At 44.4% G+C, this 22,125-nt stretch overlaps 1 protein-coding gene across 2 annotated transcripts in view; it reads right to left on the bottom strand.

Moving 5' to 3' along the window:
- XRN1 (5'-3' exoribonuclease 1) overlaps positions 1–22,125 on the bottom strand; it is a 209,917-nt gene that overhangs the window by 4,359 nt on the left and 183,433 nt on the right. For both annotated transcript variants that reach the window (XM_088446275.1, XM_088446277.1), the window contains 5 exons: positions 11,185–11,308; positions 5,179–5,354; positions 4,223–4,336; positions 3,372–3,483; positions 1,016–1,158 (listed from right to left, as the gene is read on the bottom strand). In XM_088446275.1, coding sequence (XP_088302401.1) covers positions 1,016–1,158; positions 3,372–3,483; positions 4,223–4,336; positions 5,179–5,354; positions 11,185–11,308 — 669 coding nt within the window. The remainder of the gene's footprint in view (positions 1–1,015; positions 1,159–3,371; positions 3,484–4,222; positions 4,337–5,178; positions 5,355–11,184; positions 11,309–22,125) is intronic.

Raw genomic sequence — 22,125 nt, 5'->3', positions numbered from 1 at the left:
CCCTGGGCAAGATGAGAAATGACTGGCAGGAAAAGCTCTAAAACAAGAATTTTGCAGGCGCTAAACTATTACAGATGTGTCCACATACATCTATCCTTCATGCACTACAAGTCGCGCTACACAACGCGGGAGCTCTGGGTGACTTGGTTGCGCCGTATGTCTTTTCGTGCAGCTTTTGACCGTCACATGCGTCTTATCCACACAACGATGCAAATATTTAGCACAAACAGCTTCTGATGATCAAAAGGATATGCGACATGCTTATGTTCTGTGTGTGACTGTGGGTGTATCTGCATATGAAACGCTACGTTAGTCGCTGACACTGTAACGTAGCGTTTTCGCATGCAGATACACCCGCAGTCGCACACAGGATTTGGCTGTTATGTTCTTCTATAATGAGGATAGTTTAAAATGCACAAGCTGGGAGATCTTTCACAGACAGGTGTATTGCTATTGCCAAGCTCCTTCACTTCCACCAAAATCTTCCAACACATCTAACCCTATTTTCAAGAGCTGCATTACATAAAACACCGCTCGGATCCAAAATTGAAGCACTGGGGGCTCTATGTTCTTCAGTAGATACAGCATACAGTTTACAGAGTATGATCTTGCCCAAAATAGTCTACAGTCTTAAAATTAATTTTGGATAATCTGTGACTTTTTCGCCAGGTGGTATAGAAGCAGTTATCCTCTCTCATGTACAGTACGGCTCCAGTGGACACAGTCATGGTGGGTGGGTTAAAACTTAACTCCAATGTGGCAGGTCACTTGTACAAAGAAACGTTCAAATTTCACCCCCTTCTACTTCAACTACCTCCATTGCCAGTACCAGTTTTTTTTAAGAGCCCTAAGCACAGAAGGTTTAGGTCTAGAGACCTTTGTGTTTACTAATAATATTGCCTAAAGACTTCTGCATTTAGCATGCACTCTCTTTCTTATGTTATCTATAAGTAATGCAGCAATTCCAGCTTCTTTACAGCTCAAGGAAGAAGAGGTTCCACATGCAATCTCTTACCTGTAGTGGTATGAACTGATTGTGACTACCAGCTGGCATATGCCCAGGATAGTGTCCTTGGTAGTATGGTTTATTATGAAGTGGCATTGCTGGTCTCCAGGAAACTGCACCAAACACATGTGGTGCTGGAGGGATAATATTAGCTATAAAACACACACAAAAGAAAAGAAAGTTGTTAAAATGAAATAATCCCATCATTTAAGGGTTTACTTTTTTTTTTTTTACAAGCAGTAACCACTTAATGGACTTCATGCCTACACACCCGTTCCCATGTGTTGCTATGTGCTGGTTAAAGGGGAACTACTTTTTGTTAAAATATATAGTTATTTGGAATTTTAATATAGATCTTTTTAAACTCAATAAGCTCTCGTGCTTATAGGAGGAATCTGGTGATAATATGATCACTGGGAGATCCCGGGTATGGAAAAAAAAGAAGAAGCCCATATATTTTGTGCAGTATTCCATTCAACAATGTGTCGCTGTGATCATTAGACCAGACCAGGGCAAATGAGGCCATACACTTTATAGGTGGCCCAATATGTCCCTTTCTATCAAAGCCTATGAGGCTTTATGCGAGATGGAGGCATGGGATCATTTCCAGCAAGTTAGACCCTATTTTTAAAGCGGCAATAAATTGAAACAGCAAAAAGAGGTTGGTTTTGCCTTTCAAATTATTGCAACTTTAAAAATCGTGGCTAACTTGCCAGAATCGTGCTGTTCTTGCATCTCACGGGTTATTACTTAAGGCCTTACGGATGCGTCCTCATACCACCTAGCCTCAATACGCCATGTGGAATGAGACGCCTGTTGTGAGTAAGCTGAGCTATGAGACGTAGAGTTTTTTTTGCATAAAAATGTGTCTTTGTCACAACCGAATGCAAACAAACTGTTTCACAAGACTCCAGGGTCTCATTCAGACCCGCTCGCGAGCTCCTGAGCGCTCGCAAGTGGGTCGATGCTTGGCTGTGCACGCGCAGAGGCCGCACTGAACATGCGCAAGCCCCGGAGCGAGAGAGAAATTCTCTCACTCCGGGGCTCACTATAAAAGGGGCGGCTGTCTATGTTTATCGAAAGCTCGCCCGGTTTTGTAGGCGTGGCGGGAGGGTGGTTTCACAAACCGAGGTGTTCCCAAGCGAACGCTTGCCGTTTGTGGGCGGCCCCACTGACATCACCAGTGATGTCAGTGGGAGAGCTTCCGGCTCTATTAGAGCCGAAAGCTCTCGGTGGCTTGCGGCAGACGAGACCCTACATCAAGGGTCTCGTCGCAAGCCCCGATGGTCTTGACCATCGCGACCATCATGCTGGTCGCGAGTGGCCAGGAGGCCGGAACATTTTTTAGAAGTGGCTGCCTCATTCAGAGCGAACGCTCGCATTTTGCGAGCGGCTCTGAATGAGGTCCTCAGTCAAACACAGATATACAAGTGTCACATATCAAATTAATCAGTGCAGTCCCTTGAAGCAGTTTTGTTGTATCACATTACATCTAAGATGCAATTTGCTAGAAAGAGACACTCAGCACAAGCTGAGTTGCGCTGAGAAGGGCTATTTGGCTCGATTAGTGTATGAGGACAAATCTGTCTTTTTTGTGCATAGTGAAATATGGGATGTTGTCAACACCCCGGCGGTTGGGATGCCGGCGCTGTAGTCTGAATCCCAACAGCAGTCGGAATCCCGGCGCCGGTATTCTGATGATAAGTATTCAGGGGGATGGTTAGGCACTAGGGGGAGGGTTCGGGATGGGCTGCAGAGGGGGATGGGGGGGGTTAGGTTGCGGGAAAGGTGGTTTAGGGGGAGGAATAGAGCTAGGGTACTTACCTTTGGGTGTCGGGATTCTGACTGTCGGGATTCTGACCCCCACCGGCATCCCGACTGTCGGTATCTCGTACCCAACCCATGAAATAGAAGTGATGTATACTAATAAGCAAATTAAAATATGTGGTTGTAACCACCGAGTAAGTTTCTTTTGAATGATATACAAGGTGCAGAGTCCAGGCATTAGATAATTTATATGTCATTGTTTCAGCAACAGCCCACCCACAATGACCCCCAAAAAACACAGTAAATAACTAAAGCTCCACACAAGCGATGCAGTGTCAGTGTGTGTGTGTGTGTGTGTGTGTGTGTGTGTGTGTGTGTGTGTGTGTGTGTGCACGGAAGGGTTGGTTTAAGCACAAACTATCAGTGGTAGCACAGCTACCCAAATGCTCATCTATGCTGTGTATAGGTGCTCATCTGTACAAACTACAATTACACGATTTGACAATGTGACAGTTTCATTCTAGCGACGCCATTTCAGGAGAAATATGTATAGAACATGATGAAATGTAAAATGATCACCGTTAGGGGTATAACTTACCTGCTGGCTGAGGAAATACTGTTGATAGCGCTCCGGCAGACAAACCAGTTCCAAGAGGTTGATAATTTGGAAACAGAGGTGGCGGCAAAGAAAAGTTTGCACCAACTGAGCTCTGAGTAAAACAAAATAATGTTTGTGTGGACAGAGAGGTCTAATGTTTATATGATGAAAGTAATTGTCACACGTAGGCGTGCAGTGACTTTATAGAGTACTATGGTACACACACTGCAGGGCACAAGTTACAGTAACACCATCCACATCAGTGGGGAAGGTTTGATAGTTCTCTATACAATTGGTGCTAAATGATTTAAGTGAGATAAGTGACAAAATAATAACTGTCCCATCTGATAAATGTATAGCGGCCATTATTATGGATCACTTTCTAATGATCATACTATGAGGGGAATTCAATTCGCCACAGTAATTTACTGCAGCGAATTGATCCCCTGGGGGCTAATCAGTTAGCCGCGAAGCTGGCAGTCATTAGGGATTTTTTTTTCATAGGTTTGTGACCTTATCAAGGAATCTATGTGCTTTCGTCCGAAAATAGATTTGGGGGGGGCAAAATACTGAGGATAGTTGAATAGCACATAAAAAAAAAAAAAATCGGGAGTTTTTCACTCCCAAAAAAAATTTATCGGGGCTAAGTGAATCCCCCCTGTGTCTGCAAAAATGTAATCACCCGTTTTTACAGTATCTGAGTAAAGTGTTCTCTGAAGACTTTAAGATTTGTACTTCTATTTAATCCAAACAGAAAGGCATTTGAAGTCTAACAAATTAGAACTAACTTGGTATAATGCCACGATGCCGCTTTATAAGATAAAAAAAAGTAAGAGATTTTGTCTATTTACCAGTCTCTGTAATGCATACAGAGCAGCTTTCTCCTTTGCTTCATTCTCAGCATGGCACTGAGGACCATGTATGACCAAACCATTTGACAGCTTCACTTGGCAGACTGTCAATGCCTGTAAAGAACAGAACAACTTCCTGTCACATGGAAGCACTGGGAAAACAAACTGGTTTTGATCTTCACTTCTACACATAAGATAGGTAAGTGAAAGGGCCATATTTGATGTCAATGTCCACAATTATGCAGTGACATGCAGAATCCTTTACGATAACCTAATATTGTATTCTAGTTGGAAAACACAGTAACAAATAGACAGCATAGAAAATACTGCAACATAATTATTGAGGTACTGTACAGATGTGTCCTCATGCACTATTGCTGTACTTGTGCAAGGTCCCATCTAGCTGGGCTGTTGCAGAGCGTCTTTTTCCACTCGAAAATGCGTCTTTGACGCAAACTCAGGCAACTAAGACGCACCAGAAGAATGCACCGATTGTATATCTGTGTGCAACGGACTCTGAAAGTACATACAACGTGCTACGATGCAGGGGCCGCTTGTTTCCCTCACCAAGGTCTGTTGTGCTTTGTATACAGATTCAGTCGCACACAGATATACAAGTGGCGCTTATCAAATAATCAGTGCAGTCTCCTAAAGAGGTTTGTCGCATGTTAGCAACTAAGAAGTATTTTTCAGTGAAAAATACAGAAGAGACACTTGTCACAAATAGACGCACAAGACTTGGCAGCTCACTCGTGCCAGGAGTCTTGTGCTGCCTGGCGTATTGAGGCTAGGTGTACGGGGACACATCTTTATGTTCACTTTATTCCAATCCGTTCAGAAAGATTACAGAATGGATCAATGGTTTGGAATGATCAGAAGGATGCTGACACTAGCCTCTCTACAATGGTTATTAACACATAACAATAGCATGCATAGCAGGGAAATCTATACTATACCTGGGGTGTTCTTAAGAGTGAAAACTCTGGTGGATGCATTCCAACAAGGGAGCAGATACGGCAAAGTTCAGAGACCGGTGTGGTCAAAGGTTGAGGAAGAAGAGGCGGACGCAATAACTCTGGATTGGGGGCACCAAAAGATGGCCCTGCTCCATGTGGTCTGTTCATATGAGCTGCTGTATCACAAATAAGAGCAATGAGCATATACAGTACCTACGCCTGTAACTTCATTCACATTATAGCTGCCTAACAGCTGCTACATGAGAGTAGCAATGAACAAGTTATAAACCATAGTATTTACTCCCTGGACTGTACAGTGATCAAAAGACAAACCTAATATTATCTAACACTGCTGTCTGATGTTTATTCACAAGCAGTGAGTGCATAAGACAGGCAGCAGACAGGCTGTTATCAGGCGTTTTTCTGTTCCAACTCCTATTGCTGACAACAGATAATTTACATTACATTCATTTACATTACTGCTGGAATTGTAAAGAAGAAAGCAGAATGAAGGAAGCATTACCCAGCACATCGAATACAATGGAAAAAGGAGAGCTATGGTAAAACTTACTTATTTGTTAACTCTTTCTTCAAAGTCCATAGCGTCCACAGGGAGACAATGGGGTGAAGGTGGGGCCTGGAGGACCGTACACCAACAGCAAAGCTTTTCAATCCCAGGATGCTCCAGTCATTCCCCCTATACCCCGCCCACAGCCTGAGGGCAACTCAGTTTTGTTAACAAGCCAAAGGCAGGAGCAGTAGAGGAGAGAAGAGAAGGAAGACTGGTACACTGAAGAATCACACTCTCTCACAGAGAAGGAAACAAGTGACCAAGAGAAGAAACCAATAGAAGCCAGGTGCGTCAGGGCGGGTGCCCTGTGGACCCTTTGGACTTCAAAGAAAGAGTTAACAAAGGTAAGTTTTACCATAACTCTCCTCTTCTTCTTCAGGGTCCATAGGGCTCCACAGGGAGACAATTGGGATGTCCCAAAGCAGTTGTTCAAGGACGGGAACGCTCCTGTGCTGATAGGAGAACCAACGCCCAAAGGAAGTATCCTGAGAGGCAAATGTATCAAAGGTACAAAACCTAAGAAAGGTGTGGACAGAAGACCAGGTGTCCACTCTGCATAGCTGTTCAGCTAAGGCGCCATACCGGACTGCCCACGAGGGACCCACAGAGCGAGTAGAATGAGCAGATACTCTAGCCGGCACAGGAAGGCCAGACTGCGTGTAAGCCTGTGAGATAGTCATGCGAATCCATCTGGCCAGAGTCGGTTTGTTAGCTGGATCTAATCCAGCCTGAAGAAAGGCAAGAATTCTAGACACCTTAAAAACTTGAGGGTCATAGTTTCTCGGAGTACACCATTGGAAATATGTATGCCATATTCTGTAATAAATCCTGGCTGAGGCCGATTTACGGGCCCTGAGCATGGTCTGGACCACAGAGCTGGAAAATCCCTTTTTAGCCATTATGAGGGATGTCTCAAGAGTCAAGCTGTTAAAGACAGACAGGCTAGATTTGGATGTAGACATGGACCCTGAGACAACAGGTCTACTCGTAGAGGAAGTTGAAGAGGAACTTCTATGGAGAGACTTTGAAGAGTGGAGTACCAATGGCATTTGGGCCAAGCCGGAGCTATCAACAGGACTGTGCCCCCCTCCTGCTTGAACTTTTCGAAGAACTCGGGGAAGCAGGGAGTTTGGGGGAAAGAGAGATGCCAAATGGAAAGTCCATGTCACTGACAATGCGTCCACGAAGGCTGCATCAGGGTCCCTTGTCCTGGTTCCATATACTGGAAGTTTGTTGTCGTGGCTTGAGGCCATGAGTTTCACATCCTGCAGACCCCATTTGACCACCAGGAGATGACCACTCTCCTGCATGCACGTCGTGACGGCTGAGGAAATCGGCTTCCCAATTGAGAACCACCGGGATGAATACCGCGGAGATGGTGTTCGGTCCATGTGAGACTGTGGGACACTTCTGTCATTCCTGCCCGACTTAGAGTGCCTCCTTGGTGATTGAGGTAGGCCACTGCCGTGGGGTTGTCGGACTGTACTTGTACTGGCCTGCCCTGAAGAATATCCTGAGCCAGAGTCAGAGCTCTGTAGATGGCTCGAAGCTCCAAGACATTGATTGGTAACCCTGCCACGACTGGGGTTCAGCGGCCCTGGAAGGAGTGCTGGCCAGTCACTGTGCCCCACCCTCGGAGGCTTGCATCCGTGGTGAGGAGAGCCCAGTCTGGGGATCCAAAAGGGGTGACCCTTGTCTAAATGGAATGACTGTAGCCACCAGGCAAGGGACAGGCGAACCTCCGGGTGGGGGAGGCCCATCCTCTGGAATTGAAGTAGATGGGGTAGCCTGTTCCACCTGGAAAGGATCAGGTGTTGTAGGGGCCTGGAGTGAAATTGAGCGAACTCCACCATGTCGAAGGTGGACACCATTAATCCCAATGTCTGCATTGCAGCGTGAATTGACACTCTGCTACTGCGGAGCAGTCTGCATGCTCAGTGTAGTATTCACGAGATCTTGTCAGTTGTTAGGAACATTCTCTGAATCAGAGAGTCCAAGAGGACTCCTAAATGTACCATTCTTTGAGAAGTTGTCAGGGAAGACTTTTTCCAGTTGATCAGCCAATCGTGCGTTTGTAGGAAAGCAATTGTTACCTGCAGATGGCGGTGAAAAATCTCTGGTGAGCTGGCCAACAGCAAGAGGTCATCTAAGTACGGGAGTAGTCTGATCCCTTGACAATGAAGGTAGGCTGCCATAACTGCCATGATTTTGGTTAAGACCTGAGGGGCCGTTGAGAGGCCAAACGGTAGACCCTGAAATTGGTAATGCTGCTGCAGGATAGCAAACCAGAGATATTGTTAAGCGTCCTGAATGTCCAGAGACACAATAAAATCCCCAGGCTCCATAGATAGGCTGAGAGAGCGGAGGTTTTCCATACGAAAACCTGAGCACCCTGATAAACTTGTTTAGAGATTTGAGGTTGAGGATTGGCCGATGAGACCCGTTGGGCTTCTGAACCAGGAAAAGGGTAGAATAATAGCCCTTGCCTCGTTGTGAGGAAGGGACCAGAATTACTACTGTTGACTCCAGTAAGGACTGAATGGCTTTTTGCAGCAGCAGGGCCTTGCTTGGGTCCGATGGAGGTCCTGTGCAAAAAAGAACTGCTGGGGAGGGGGGTCGCCTTAGGAAGGATAGGGCATATCTGTGGGAGACCACTTCTCTTAATCAAGCATCTGATGTGGTCTGAAGCTAAATCTGGGCGAATTGAAGAAGCCAGCCTCTCACCCTGGGAGCTCCCAGGGAGAAGCCCGACCCGTCAGGCTGTAGGCTTGTCCTCAGACTTGGCAGGTGGACATCTAATAGCCCAGGCTTGGAGGTCTTGGCTGACGCCTGCTGCCGTTTAAAGGACTGACCCTTAGTTTTTCCTTGAGGGCGAAAGGATCGAAAGGATGATGTCCGAGGCTTTGTATTATATGCAGTTGGCAGGAACGCCGTCTTGGAAGCTGCCAAAGTAGTCACAATTTTATCTAATTCTGGACCAAATAGGATATCTCCAGAATAAGGAAGAGACTCCAGAGCCCTTTTTGAGTCGGAGTTTGCTTTCCAGAAACGGAGCCAAACAATAAGGCAAACCACTATCGAAGTGGCAGACATCCTGGAGGCCAGGAGAGCCGTATCCATAGCTGCTTCTCCCAAATAGAAGGCTGCATCTCTAATGTGAGATATGTAGGATAGTTGTTCCCTTGAAGCATCAGGGGGAAAGGGCCTCTGCCCAACTCACAATGGCTTTTGCCACCCAGGCCGTAGACCTAGCAGGACAAATAATAGCTCCTGTAAGACAGTATATGGATTTGTGACAAGTTTCTATATGTCTATCTGTAGTTTCCTTCAGGGAGGTTGCAGTATGGATGGGTAAGGTGGCATTCTGAACCAGACGTGTTACATGAGAATCCACTGATGGGGGAACTTCCCATTTAGTGCAATCAGTAGCTGGAAGAGGGTAAAAGGAACTTAAATGTTTTGGAATTTGAAACCTTTTACCGGGCATATTCCATGCTTCGCTCACATGATCAGATAGCTGGTCAAAGTGAGGGAACTCTGGTAAAACTACCTTATGTCGTTTAAAAAGTGGTTGTGTTTTCTTAGGAGCGGGTTCTTCCTTTTTTTATTTATAAAATAGATTTTATAGCTCGCACAAGAGCAGGTATATTTAATTTAGAGGGTGGCTCCTCGTCTCCTGAGAGTCAGAGTAAGAGAGGTCTGCGTCTTCTGCCTCCCCAGATGATATATCACAATCAGATAACTGGGTGGACTGGGAAGAGAACACAGCACGTTTAGTAGGTAAAGGCTTTTCCTTTTGCAGCAATTGCTGAAAAACCGTAGAGGTATTAGCCAAACTCTGTACTGAGGTAGACAGTATGTCTACCCATGGGGGAGGCAAAGGATTTGCAGGGAGTACCTGCTCTGGCCATTCCACAGGGGGGCTACCACATGCACTGCTATGTGGTCCGCAATCTTTGCCAGCACCTGAGAAAAGGCAGCCCAGGGTGGGTCATGAGGAGGAGACATCGGGGCTGAGGGGCCTGAGGCTGTGTAACAATTAGTACAAAGAGTATCCTGAATGAGGTCCTCTGAGGCTAAGCCCACTAAGCAGGACTTACAAGACACCAGAGCAGGAGGAGCAGCCTCAGCCTACCTGATATTCTTTCCTCTGCCAGACATAGCCACAAGAATAATAAAATACATAGTATGATAAAGTGCAGTGAACACCCTGCAGTATGTGTAATATGGCCGTGTGTAGTGTGCAACCGCGTTATATAGTATGTGATAGCCTTCAAAAACATATAGGAGATGTGAGGTACAATGAACCCCCTATACTTTAGTATGTCAGGGTATATTAGAATAAAGGTATAAGCTGGACAGTATAGAAAGTAGAGATAAGCGCTAGCACAAGTCACATACAAACGCAAATAATAACATTATATATCTGCAATTGGCACTACAATCAACTACACAAACCGCAGTGGCTGGTAGGATATAGCGCTGTATAACCTGGCCCATGGGAGAGGTAAACAGGGAGACTGGACCCAGCGTTCCCGGAGGCCTGTGAAGCAGAAAATGGCTGCAGCACGTCTCTGAGGGGGGAGGAAGGTGAGGGAGGAACAGCTCAGGGAAGGGCTAAACCGCAGTGGAATGGCGCCCTGAGCTGGGGGAGGGGCTGCAGGGAGAGCACCTTCTCCCCATGTGGACATTAACCACCGGGTCCCCTGGCCTCTAAATATGCCCTGCCCCAGTATATTAATGCCCCAGTGGTCCAGTGGAGTCGTGGGCACACCAGTGTCCACATCAGCGCCTCCAGTCTGTCTCCTGAGACCGGAGGCTAGACTGCGTTAAGACGCGGGCCCCCGCAATCAGGGGTCCACCTTACCTGTCCCCTGGATTCCGGACTGCAGTCTAGTGTCGGGGAGCCTGCTAGCTAGTCCCTGTCAGAGCTCCGCCGGGAATACCTAGCTAGGGTGGGGTCACGGCGTCGTGGAGCAGCAGCACAGACGTCCATGGGACAGTCTTTTGCTGCTACTCAGTAGTCAAAACAATAGAAATAAAAAGAAATCAAACAAATAATCTTGGGCTGCTTGAAGCCGTCCCACTGGTAAAAATGGTGATCCAGCTCCCACCGGACAACAACGAAATAGAGTTGCCCTCAGGCTGTGGGCGGGGTATAGGGGGAAGGACCGGCGCATCCTGGGATTGAATAGCTTTTCTGTTGGTCTCCGGTCCTTCAGGTCCCACCTACACCCCATTGTCACCCTATGGACCCTGAATTAGAAATGATAGTTTCCCTTTATTTTGACTATGTAATAAATACATTGTTTTTAAATACATATAATTTAACAGTAACTGAATACTCTAAATTATAAAACTTTTAATAAAAAAACTCCCAACTCATAGTACAAGATATCTTACTCCAAAGCACAAAAGGTAATCAATACATTTACCCATTTGCTTGGTTTGTCTGCGCTGGACAGGTGCAGTTCTTGGATCCTGCTTGTCATCTTTCTGCTGGTCTGGACTATCTGAGCTGTCAATCTTCAAGATCTCTTTTAACATTTGAGTTCCTTTCTAAGATGGGAACAAACATTTAACATAATATAATACTAGCAGAAAAGCACTTGTATGACTTAAAGATGTTCCATCTGCAGGCACAATACACCAGATTGAGGTTTTTAAAGGTTATAATGGAGATGCAGTCTTATCATTCCGATGCCCATCTTCTGACTGGGGCTCAGAGAGATGTCGAGTACATGGATCAAGGTAAAGATAGTGGTGCTCGGGCTTTCTTGTATAACTCTGGATCTTGCTACATTAACTATTGGTTTAGCTAAATTGAGCTTGACATTATAGGAGGTGGAACTGTCTGACACAGTGAAAGCGTGTGTTAGATTGAATAAACATTTGGTATCAGCATCATATGTGGAAATGCACTTTAAATAGAGCTTATTTTGCTCCAAATTTGTTATTTATCACAGGTGTTTCATCAGATTCTGCTTGCTTCAAGTGCTCTCAACCAGATGCACATTTACTACATGGTATGTGGTCTTTTGAGAAAGTGCAGCAGTTCTGGATGTCTATTGGAGCGTACACATGGTCAGATTTGTCAGACTTGTCAGATGAACGACTGAACGATTAAACGATTTGAACGATTTTACCAAAGTTTTGAACGATTTGAACGATTGAACGATTTTTGACTGCATTAAAATGAATGGAATCGTCCAAGTCTGACTGCAAACCCATCAGATGTCAGATATCGTTATCTGACAAACGGGAACGCGCATCGTTGATCGTCCATCGTTCAGGCATGTCAGATATGAACGACTGAACGATTTTTAAATCGTTATCGTTCATATCTGAAGGAAAAATCTGATCGTGTGTATGCACCATATTTATGACTATGGGACTGGCCCCGGATAATGAAGTCTCTATCACGTCACTAGTTGAGTTGGTGGACACTTAAATACCGAAGCAATTCAGTATTGCACCGGTGCGAGGACAGCTGCTCAGAAAGGCAGCTTTTATTGCAATCTCTAACACTGCTACAGTGTCTCAGTGTTACATACTGGTGCCATGCCAGACAATGCCCATGTACGATATGAATTCACGCATGCACACAACCGCAGGACACAGTGTGGAGGCAGTGGATGGATCCCCTTTGATCCCGATTTGCAACCCCGGACCTACTTCCCATAAGAAGGAGTGGGACTACGGGAAGCAACGCCATCTGAAGACAGGCGTTGGCTCCTGTAAGTAAACTCAGTTTGTGGAATACTACAGTAGACGGCCCTTTTGGGCCCCTAATAATGAATAGGCCAGTTACTAAAAACATACGGAAAAAAGCGTTTCTGCATGTGTAACAGGCTTATAACGGATCATGAATAGGCCCCTAAGTTACGCAGGATCTCGGGATCCCTTTCACAGTAACTTGTTAGTGGGCTCTTTGGAGCAGATGTGTCCACATACATCTATTCCCCATATGTTACAAGTAGCGTTACACAACACGGTAGCGCCAAGTCTTTTTGTGAAACTTCTTCCCTTAAAATGCATTTTATTCACAAAGTGATGTGAATTGGACGCATATTATGTGTGCAACTGCAGCCATATCTGCATGCAAAATACTACGTTGGAGTGTTAGCAGCTGTGACACTAACGGTGCATTTCGCATGCTGATACACCCGTAGTCGCACACAGAATATAGGCATATCATTTTAATCAACACAACCTGCTTGTGCATTCTAATCGGTTTGCTTTGCAAATAAGATGCATTTTAAAGGAAAAAGTTGCACAAAAAGACGCTCAGAGCTACCAGGAAATAAAGTGTAATGGTGCATACACACGGTCAGATCTGTCAGATGAACAATGAACGATTGAACAATTTTTACCAACGAATTGAACAATTCTACAAACGATTTGAACGATTTCAGACAGTATTAAAATGAATGAAATCGTCCAAATCTGACTGCAAACACATCAGATGTCAGATATCGTTATCTGACATGCAGGAACGCGCATCGTTCATCGTTATAGGCTGACATGTCACATTTTCTTTCAGATATGAATGATTGAACGATTTTATAATAGTTATTGTTCAGATCTGACAAAAAAATCTGACCGTGTGTATGCACCATAATACAGTGAGCTAATTATTAACACACAGGAATCCTAGTACAGGTCGAGTCTCCGATATCAAAAATGCTTGGGACCAGGGGTATTTTGGATAACAGAATATTCCGTATTTTGGAATATTTGCATTTCATAATGAAATATCTTGGGAATGGTACCCCAATATACACACAGAATGCATTTATGTGTTATATACACCTTATACATACAGGCTGCAGGTCATATTATACAACATTTTCAATAATTTTGTGGCTCAAGCTAAGTTTGTTTACAAAAATGAAATTAATTTATGTTTCATATACACCTTATACACACAGCCTGAAGGTAATTTTATACAATATTTTTAATAATTTGTGCCTTAGACAACGTTTGTGTACATTGAACCATCAAAAATCAAAGGATTCATTATCTCAGTCATGGCAAAAATATTCCGTATTTCAGAATATTCCGTATTTCAGAATATTCCGTATTTCAGAATATTTGGATATGGGAGACTCAACCTGTATTGCCAAATTTTAATCTCCATTTTTACACAATACAGTTCATACTAGTGGAGATTTCTAACATTGTGTATGTAGGGTTATATGGAATTCATTTATATACGTTTATTTGGTGTTCATTTTATTTTAAAGACGATAATAAAAGTTATATTTTAATGATTTGACGTTACCAGTGCACCATAACACTATTTTGTTTGCGCTTAACACCTGCAGTTGCACACAGAATATAGGCATATCATTTTAATCAGTCGAATCTGCTTGTGCATCCTATTCACATTGCTTTGCAAAGACGACGCATTTTAAGGGTGAAAGTTGCACGAAAAAACGCTCAAGCACTACAGAGTTGTGCCACCAGAAGGGCTGATTAACGCATAAGGAGGCTAAATGTATTTGGGCACATCTGTACCTTAGGCCTGTCAGACTCCACTGTAGATAACTTCCTGGTGCTACAATGCCCTTAGCTAAAAGTGCAGCGGTGAAAAAAAATAACAATAACATTCTTTGTCAGTGGATTGTTCCCGTTTTGCCATGTATGACTTTAATGTTACCCAGGTTAGCACACCTTTATCAAACGGATATAGAGCCGTCTACAGATACAGGGGGGAGGGCAGAGAAGTTCTTTTCCATTTGGCTTCCATATGTCGGTACCCATTCTCCTAAGAAGATGGTTCCCTTGACTTCTTGGTATCATTTAGAAAAAGATTGTGACAGGCACACTAATTATGAGATAGCCATATGTTTTACATGTGGTGTTAACCACACATGCTGAAAGACTGAGATATATGGGTAGTATGTTGTGACATTTTACTACTCGCCTACATTTTTATGTTGCCTTCATTGTCTAACACCTATGTGACTGTACTATGCTGATTTGCACCATGACCATTGTGATTTATGTATTCTATGGACCCTTCAATGACATTTGCTTCTCGCAAAAATAAAAAGTGATGCTCAGGTTTGGCCCCAGGATCTTTAAAAACTGTGTTCAGAAGTAAATGCACATTGCACTATGTGATAGCACTGGAGAGTATTGCACTGTCTCAGGAAATCCCAGTAACAACATTACAGGTTTCCTCCAGGATAGCTGGATTGGATCCTTGTTTGTATAGCAGAATACACTATCCCAAGAAATGCAGTAGAGATTACTAGCTTCCATGTTGACAGTGCTACTAATTTACAATTTAGTAACAGTGAAAAAGAGTTATGGTAGACTTACCTAGATAACTCCTTTTCTTCAAGGTCCATAGGGTCCACAGGGATACCATGGGGTATATTATGGTTGGAAGACCAGGTACCAAACAGTTAAAGCTTTGGCTCCCAGAATGCCACAGGTCCTCCTCCATATATATCCCACCCCAAGCCATAGGACTTCCAGTTTAGTTAACAAGCCTCAAGGCAGGAGAAGGAAAGAGGAGAATTAAGAACAATCGTACACCAGAAACACTCTTACAGAAGATGAGGGAATCTGTGACTGAAAAAAAAAATCACCCAATGAAGCCAGGTGTGTCGGGGTGGGTGCCCTGTGGACCCTATGGACCTCAAAGAAAAGGAGTCATCAAGGTAAGTCTACCATAACTCAATATTTATTCTTCGGGGTCCATAGGGATCCCAGAGGGATACCATGGGGATGTCCTAAAGCAGTTCCCCTAGCTGGGGGACACTCCTGAGCAGAAAGGAGAACATGTCGCCAAAAGGAAGCATCCTGGGAGGCAAAAGTATCAAAGGCATAAAACCTAAGAAAAGTGTGGACAGAAGACCACGTAGCAGCCTTGCACAACTGTTCAGCAGAGGCACCACGACTGAATGCCCACGATGGCCCTACAGACAGAGAAGAATGTGCTGTCACCGTGCTTGGGACAGGAATATCAGCCTGTGTCTATACCTGAGAGATAGTCATGCGTAGCCACCTCGACAGAGTCTGCTTATCAGCTGGCCATCCTAGTTTGTGAAAACCATATAATACAAAAAGAGAATCTGATTTTCTAACAGTTCGTATGCTCCACATAAATACGTCGAGCATGAACTACATCCAGGGAGGCTTCACCTACAGAAAGTTCTGGAGCCTGAAAAAGCTGGAACAAATTCTTCATTTACATGAAAACGGGACACTACCTTAGGAAGGTAACCCTCCATAGTACGATGAACAGCTTTATCCTGGAGAAAAATAAAAAATGGTGAGCGACAAGAGAGCGCTGCCAAATCAGAGACTCAGCAAGCAGAAGAGATAGCAAGAAGAAAAAGTGTCTTTGCGGTCAACCACTTCAAATCTACAGAATCTAAAGGTTCAAATGGGGAAGCTTGTAAACCCTTAAGAACCAAAGACAAATCCCACGGTGTTACCGGTAGAACAAAAGGAGGCTGGACTCGCAGAACTCATTGGAAAAAAATTCTAACACCTGGTAATGAAGCAATCTTCTTCTGGAACCAGACTGACAGTGTAGAAACCTGCACTCTCAAAATGGCTAGGCAGAGACCATTGTCTAACCCTGCCTGCAGAAAAACCTGTATCCTGAACACCTTTGGATCATATTCCTTATGAGAACACCATTGAAAAAAAGAATGCCAAATTCTGTAATAGATGCGGGCAGAAGCAGGCTTCCGTGCTCTAAACATTGTTTGAATTACAGAACTGGATAATCCCTTCGCTTTTAAGATGGAAGATTCAAGAGCCACGTCGTCGAAGTCAGACGGGACAAGTCTGGATGTCGGCAGGGATCCTGCATTAGCAGATCCTGTCCCAGAGGAAAAGATATGGACGATCTACGGCAAAGCCGGAGCCACCAGTATTACTGCTCCACCTTCCTGCTTGAATTTCCTGAGAACTCTTGGGAGCAGGTAAATTGAAGGAAAGAGATACACCAACTTGAAGTCCCATCTTACTGCCAGTGCGTCCACATAGACTGCTGATAGGTCTCTGGACCTGGCCCCGTACCTGGGGAACTTGTGGTTGTGGCGTGACGCAATGAGATCTCTAGGAATGGAATTTTTACCAGGAATGGAAACACTCCCGGATGGAGAGCACTCCCGGTATGAAAATTGCCGAGATAGCCGGAAGATGACGTTCTGCCCAAATCAGAACCTTTGCCACTTCTTCCATGTCTGCATAACTTCATGTGCCGCCCTGATGATTGAGGTAGGCCACTGTAGTCGCATTGTTGGACTGGATCTGGACCGGCCTGCCGTGGAGCATATCCTGTGCCTTGATCAATGCTCTGTTTATTGCTCGCAGTTCAGAATGTTTATTGGCAGATGACTTTCTTGATTTGTCCATCTTCCCCAGAACGGGCGCCCCTGGAGTGAGAGGGATCCTCTGAGACCTTATAAGATGATGCTGTCCGTTCCTCCTGGAGAGAATCAATCTTTGTAGAGGCCTGGACTGTAACTGGGCATACTCCACCATGTTGAAGGTGGACAACATTGACCCCAGGACCTGAATTGGTGAGTGAATGGATACCCGCTGATTTTGGAGCACTTTGCAAATCCGCAATTGTAGAGCCAAAAACCTGTCCACTGTTAGAAAGATCCTTTGTGCAAGGGAATCCAGTAGCGCGCCCAGATGTACCATCTTGTTGGAAAAAGGGAAGAGCTTTTCCAATTTATTATCCAGCCCTGCTCCTGTAGACAGGCAGTGATCAGCTGGAGACTATGTTGTAAAACCTCCGTAGTCAATATCAGAAGGTCATCCAAGTATGCCAGTATCCTGACTCCTTCTCAAATATAACAAGAATGCAAGAAAGCAAAAGAGTACTTCTATGATTGGGGCACACCTCCAAAAAATTTTTTCTTAAAAGGTAAATCTTTAATTCATACACTTAAAATACTGGAATCAAAATAGTTTATGCAAGCAAAAAGACTGGAAAAAATTATTCCAGAGTGAGCATATAAAAGGACAATACAACAGAGGACAAATGTATATTTCGTGCTGTGAAATTGTGATACGTGTTGACAATTACTGAAGAGGCAATAATCTGCGAAAATATATGCAGGATTCAATAGAGAACAGTGAAACGTACACACATCAAAATGCACCAAGACCACAAAATTCTATCAATTATACATAGCGGTCAACGTATAGATTTACTAATCTTTCTGAGGTTATCCTTAATGAGCTGGGATAGCTGATAACACAGAATAGGGTACCAGGTCTCCCCAATATAGATTATATCCTATACCAAGAGAAATATAGTGCCTGTGTTCTTATATACAATAGAATCATTCATAGCATAGCATAGGTTTGGGAATGAGAGTTCCAAAGTAGAGACACAGAGGAAGTAAATAAAGCAGCTGCCGGCGCTAGTCTATGGCATCACACTGTTGCAAGGCAGCGGAGTGAGTCAGCGCTGAGCCGCAGCCGGTGAGAGAGCATGGAGAGGAGAGAGATGTAACTGGTCTAGAACACTGACTATTAACCAGCTGGGTAATCTGAGTGACTATCAATGGTCATTCATACCATAATCAAACAATAACCGTACAAACAACACAAATGGGATACATCAAAAACACAAATCTGGGTCAGTTTTTATCTATGATTAAATCTCTGTAGTATATATCTGTAGGCTGGGATAGTCAATACAATAAAATAGGGTACCAGGTTTCCCCAAAATAGAGTATACATATAGACAGGAAAATAGTGCCTATGTTCTTACATGCAATGAAATTTGCTTTTCCCAATCTTGATATGCATAGGATTGGGAATGAGAGTTCCAAAGTAACGACACAGAGAAGGGAGCAGCTGCTTCTGCTGCGAGCCACTGGTCTCGTGGCCTCACACTGTTAACAAAAAGTGCAGTGTGTCAGCGGTGAGCAGCAGCCGGTGAGAAAGCAGGGAAGGGAGAAAAAGTACCTGGTCTGTAGTACCGAAGGAGTTCCCAGCAGGAGAGTCAGGGTCAATGGTGCAGGGAACCTCCATACTCACAGAGGTACCCCCAGCGAAACGCACGTCGGCACCGCTCATGAGGTACCTCTGTGCTTCCCCCATAAGCTCAGTGAGCTGTTCAGATTGAGGGAATCCAGACTAAATCACCTTCTGGTGCTGAACACCAGGTTTATCAGGGTTTAGGAGCCGGTACTTCATCTTCTATAATGAGAATTGAATAACCGTCCCTGCTAGAGAGGAACATCCACTGATGAATGGTGCTCCCCCTCTCCGAGATAAGCCCAGAGAGAGAAAACTGTATCCTCTGCCTCCTCAAATGATATATCAGAATCTGAAAGTAGGGTGGACTGAAAGAATGGTGCAGTCCATCTATATGGTGAGACGGCTGATGCCTTATTCACTTGTAACATCTGCAGATAGTTCAGAATCTGGTTTTTAGCATCTACCTGAGTGGACATAACCCTCCATCCAGAAAGGATGTATGGGAAGAGGAAACATAGCAGGCTGTATTTACTGTGGGTAATCCAAGGTGGGAGGCAGTGTGGGAGCTGATACGCAGTCCACTAACTGCGTCATAACCTGAGACCAGGAGAACATTCAAGGTGACCCTTGAACAGGTGCTGGCGAGGTGGACTATTGTGGTGTATAACAATCAACCCACAGTCCATCCTGTATGAAATCCTGAGAGGCCAGCTGCACAGGATTTACATGAAATCAGCACAGGGACAACAGTCTTCTGTTTACCCTTTTCCTGAGACATGGGAAATACTTGCAAGTAACCTACAACCAGTGTAGGGTTAACAATACAATGTGACCATTTTCACAGATATAAATAAATTTGAAGTACTCTCTAACCCTTATACACCAGGTAGTTGGGGGTTAGGAAAAACAAAAACTTTTTTTTTCCAGCAGAGTAAGCATACGTCACATAAAATGCATATAAATATATTAGCAAAAGGACATTAAAATCAACTACCTAAACACACAAGTATGGTAGGATCTACATGCATATAAATATCACATTAATAGGATATAAGTGCAATGCATACAAACATACTTACAAGTCGGCACTGAATCAACTTATACAAACACAAAAGTTGGTAGGAGTCCAATGCTATATACCTTGGTCCTAGGAGAAAGGTATACTCAGAGAGTCCAAATCTCCCTTCAGCAGACATTTCCATGATCAACTGCAGCTGAACATTTCCGACTAATTAGGAGAGAGGGGGATGGCAGCTCAGCCTTCACAAAAGCCGGCCATACACGGTGCGATATAGTTGCCGATTCGACGGATTGGCACGATAGATCGTATAGGGTATGGGCATGATATCGTCCCATGCGCGCTCCCGTGGGGTCGTACATCACATGCCCAGATCTTACAGAAAAATCACTAGGTCAGGGGATGCGATGTACGACCCCATGATGCACTATGCGGGTGAGGGAGGGGGGCGCCGGCATATCGGGTGGTCGGCCACCACTTCGCTCCGCACGATATGTCGGGCATCGGATCGCCAGTCGTCATACATGGTGCATATCGCACCGTGTATGCCCCGCTTAAATGTGAAATACAATATAACCCCTACCATCCCGGTAGTTGAGGGTCAAATGGAGCAATAGCAGTGATAAATAAAACTTGCCTGAACTCCTGTTTCCCTTTATGCTTAGCATATATACGTATAAAGGTAACAATGCAATGTGACTACAAGATGGCTCTTATTCAGCAGGAGGTAACCCGGACTGGTAAGGTGGCATTTTATAACAGTCAACACACAAACCCTTCTTTATGCCCTGTGAGGACACACAAGCTTTACATGCCAGCACAGGTGGCCCCCCTCGTGTTTCCCTTTATCTTTTGACATACTCAAAGTTAAGGCAAAATCGCAAAGTTATTTGACAGCCTTCACAAAATCCCAGAAGAAGAAAGAGTGAGTTTCTGTCCCTATAAATCGATATAAACGAGAGATAAATATATTTTGAGATACTTTTTGGGTATTGGTGTAACTATGAAAAGGTCATTATAAAACCAATTAGGAGAGTGCATGTGTGTGTGAATTTGTACTATTTTTCCCTGGCGTATGGACATTAGATAAAAAGCTATTTACAGTATTTCTGGCAAAATTTGCAAGCAACAGCTGCCAGTGCCCTGAACTCAGGTGCAGCCGCTCTTCCGGCTCAAGGCCGGCTAACTATTGAACTTCAGACAGTGTCCTCTGCTCCTGTGGGTTGTCTCTATTTCAGGTGCCACTGCGCTCTCCTTAGAAGGTAGCTTGTTCTCCAGTCCTCACTCCATTGGCTCCTCAGGGTTTTAAATTGAGTATTTTTATTATATTTAAAAAAACAAATCAGTACAAACAAGACAATACATTTTCTAAACAATTATAAGCACATACAAGTTATCTTGCAACAGAAAGAATGAATTAATTTTCACAGGGTATAAATTACCATAAACTCAAGCTTTTTGTACCCTTGGTATTGTAACTCATAATAGTTCCACATATATTTTAAGATGAGCTTAATGGTACATACACGGTCAGATTTTTCCTTCAGATCTGAACGATAACGATTTAAAAATCGTTCAGTCGTTCATATCTGAAGGAAAATCTGACATATCTGAACGATGGACGATGAACGATGCGCGTTCCCGTTTGTCAGATAACGATATCTGACATCTGATGTGTTTGCAGTAAGACTTGGACGATTCCAATCATTTTAATGCAGTCAAAAAATATGAGATATGGTAAGAACTTACCCTTGTTATCTCTATTTCTACGAAGTCCATAGGGTTCCACAGGATACCTTGGGGTATAGGTGTGACGTCAGTCGCAGGGCACCAAAGAGTTAAGCTTTCAGCCTCCCAGGATGCACTAGGTCCCCCTCCTATACCCCGCCCCCGGGCCAAGGCACCTCAGTTAGTTACCAAGCCATAGGCCGGAGGAGGAGAAGGAAGAGAGAGAACAAAGATATGGACACATACAAGAATCACATTCTCACCAGAGGGAGACGGAAAACCGGTGACCAGAGCAAAGCCCAACTGCAGCACAGGTGCGACAGGGCGGGAGTCCTGTGGAACCCTATGGACTTCGTAGAAATAGAGATAACAAGGGTAAGTTCTTACCATATCTCATATTTTCTACTTCAGGGTCCATAGGGTATCCACAGGATACCTTGGGGATGTCCCAAAGCAGTATCCTTTAAGGGTGGGGACGCTCCTGTGCAGAAAGGAGAATCCGCCGCCCGAAGGAAGCATCCTGAGAGGCGAAGGTGTCAAACCTGTAATACCCCACGAAGGTATGGACAGAAGACCACGTAGCAGCCTTGCAGATCTGAACTGCCGAGGCACCACGTCGAGCTGCCCACGAAGGACCCACAGACCTAGTGGAATGAGC

The sequence above is a fragment of the Taudactylus pleione genome, unplaced genomic scaffold, assembly GCF_031769625.1.
Source record: "Taudactylus pleione unplaced genomic scaffold, aTauple2 ptg000395l, whole genome shotgun sequence".
In the NCBI taxonomy this organism is placed as follows: Eukaryota; Metazoa; Chordata; class Amphibia; order Anura; family Myobatrachidae; genus Taudactylus; species Taudactylus pleione.
This window is presented reverse-complemented; position numbering and strand designations above follow the sequence as displayed.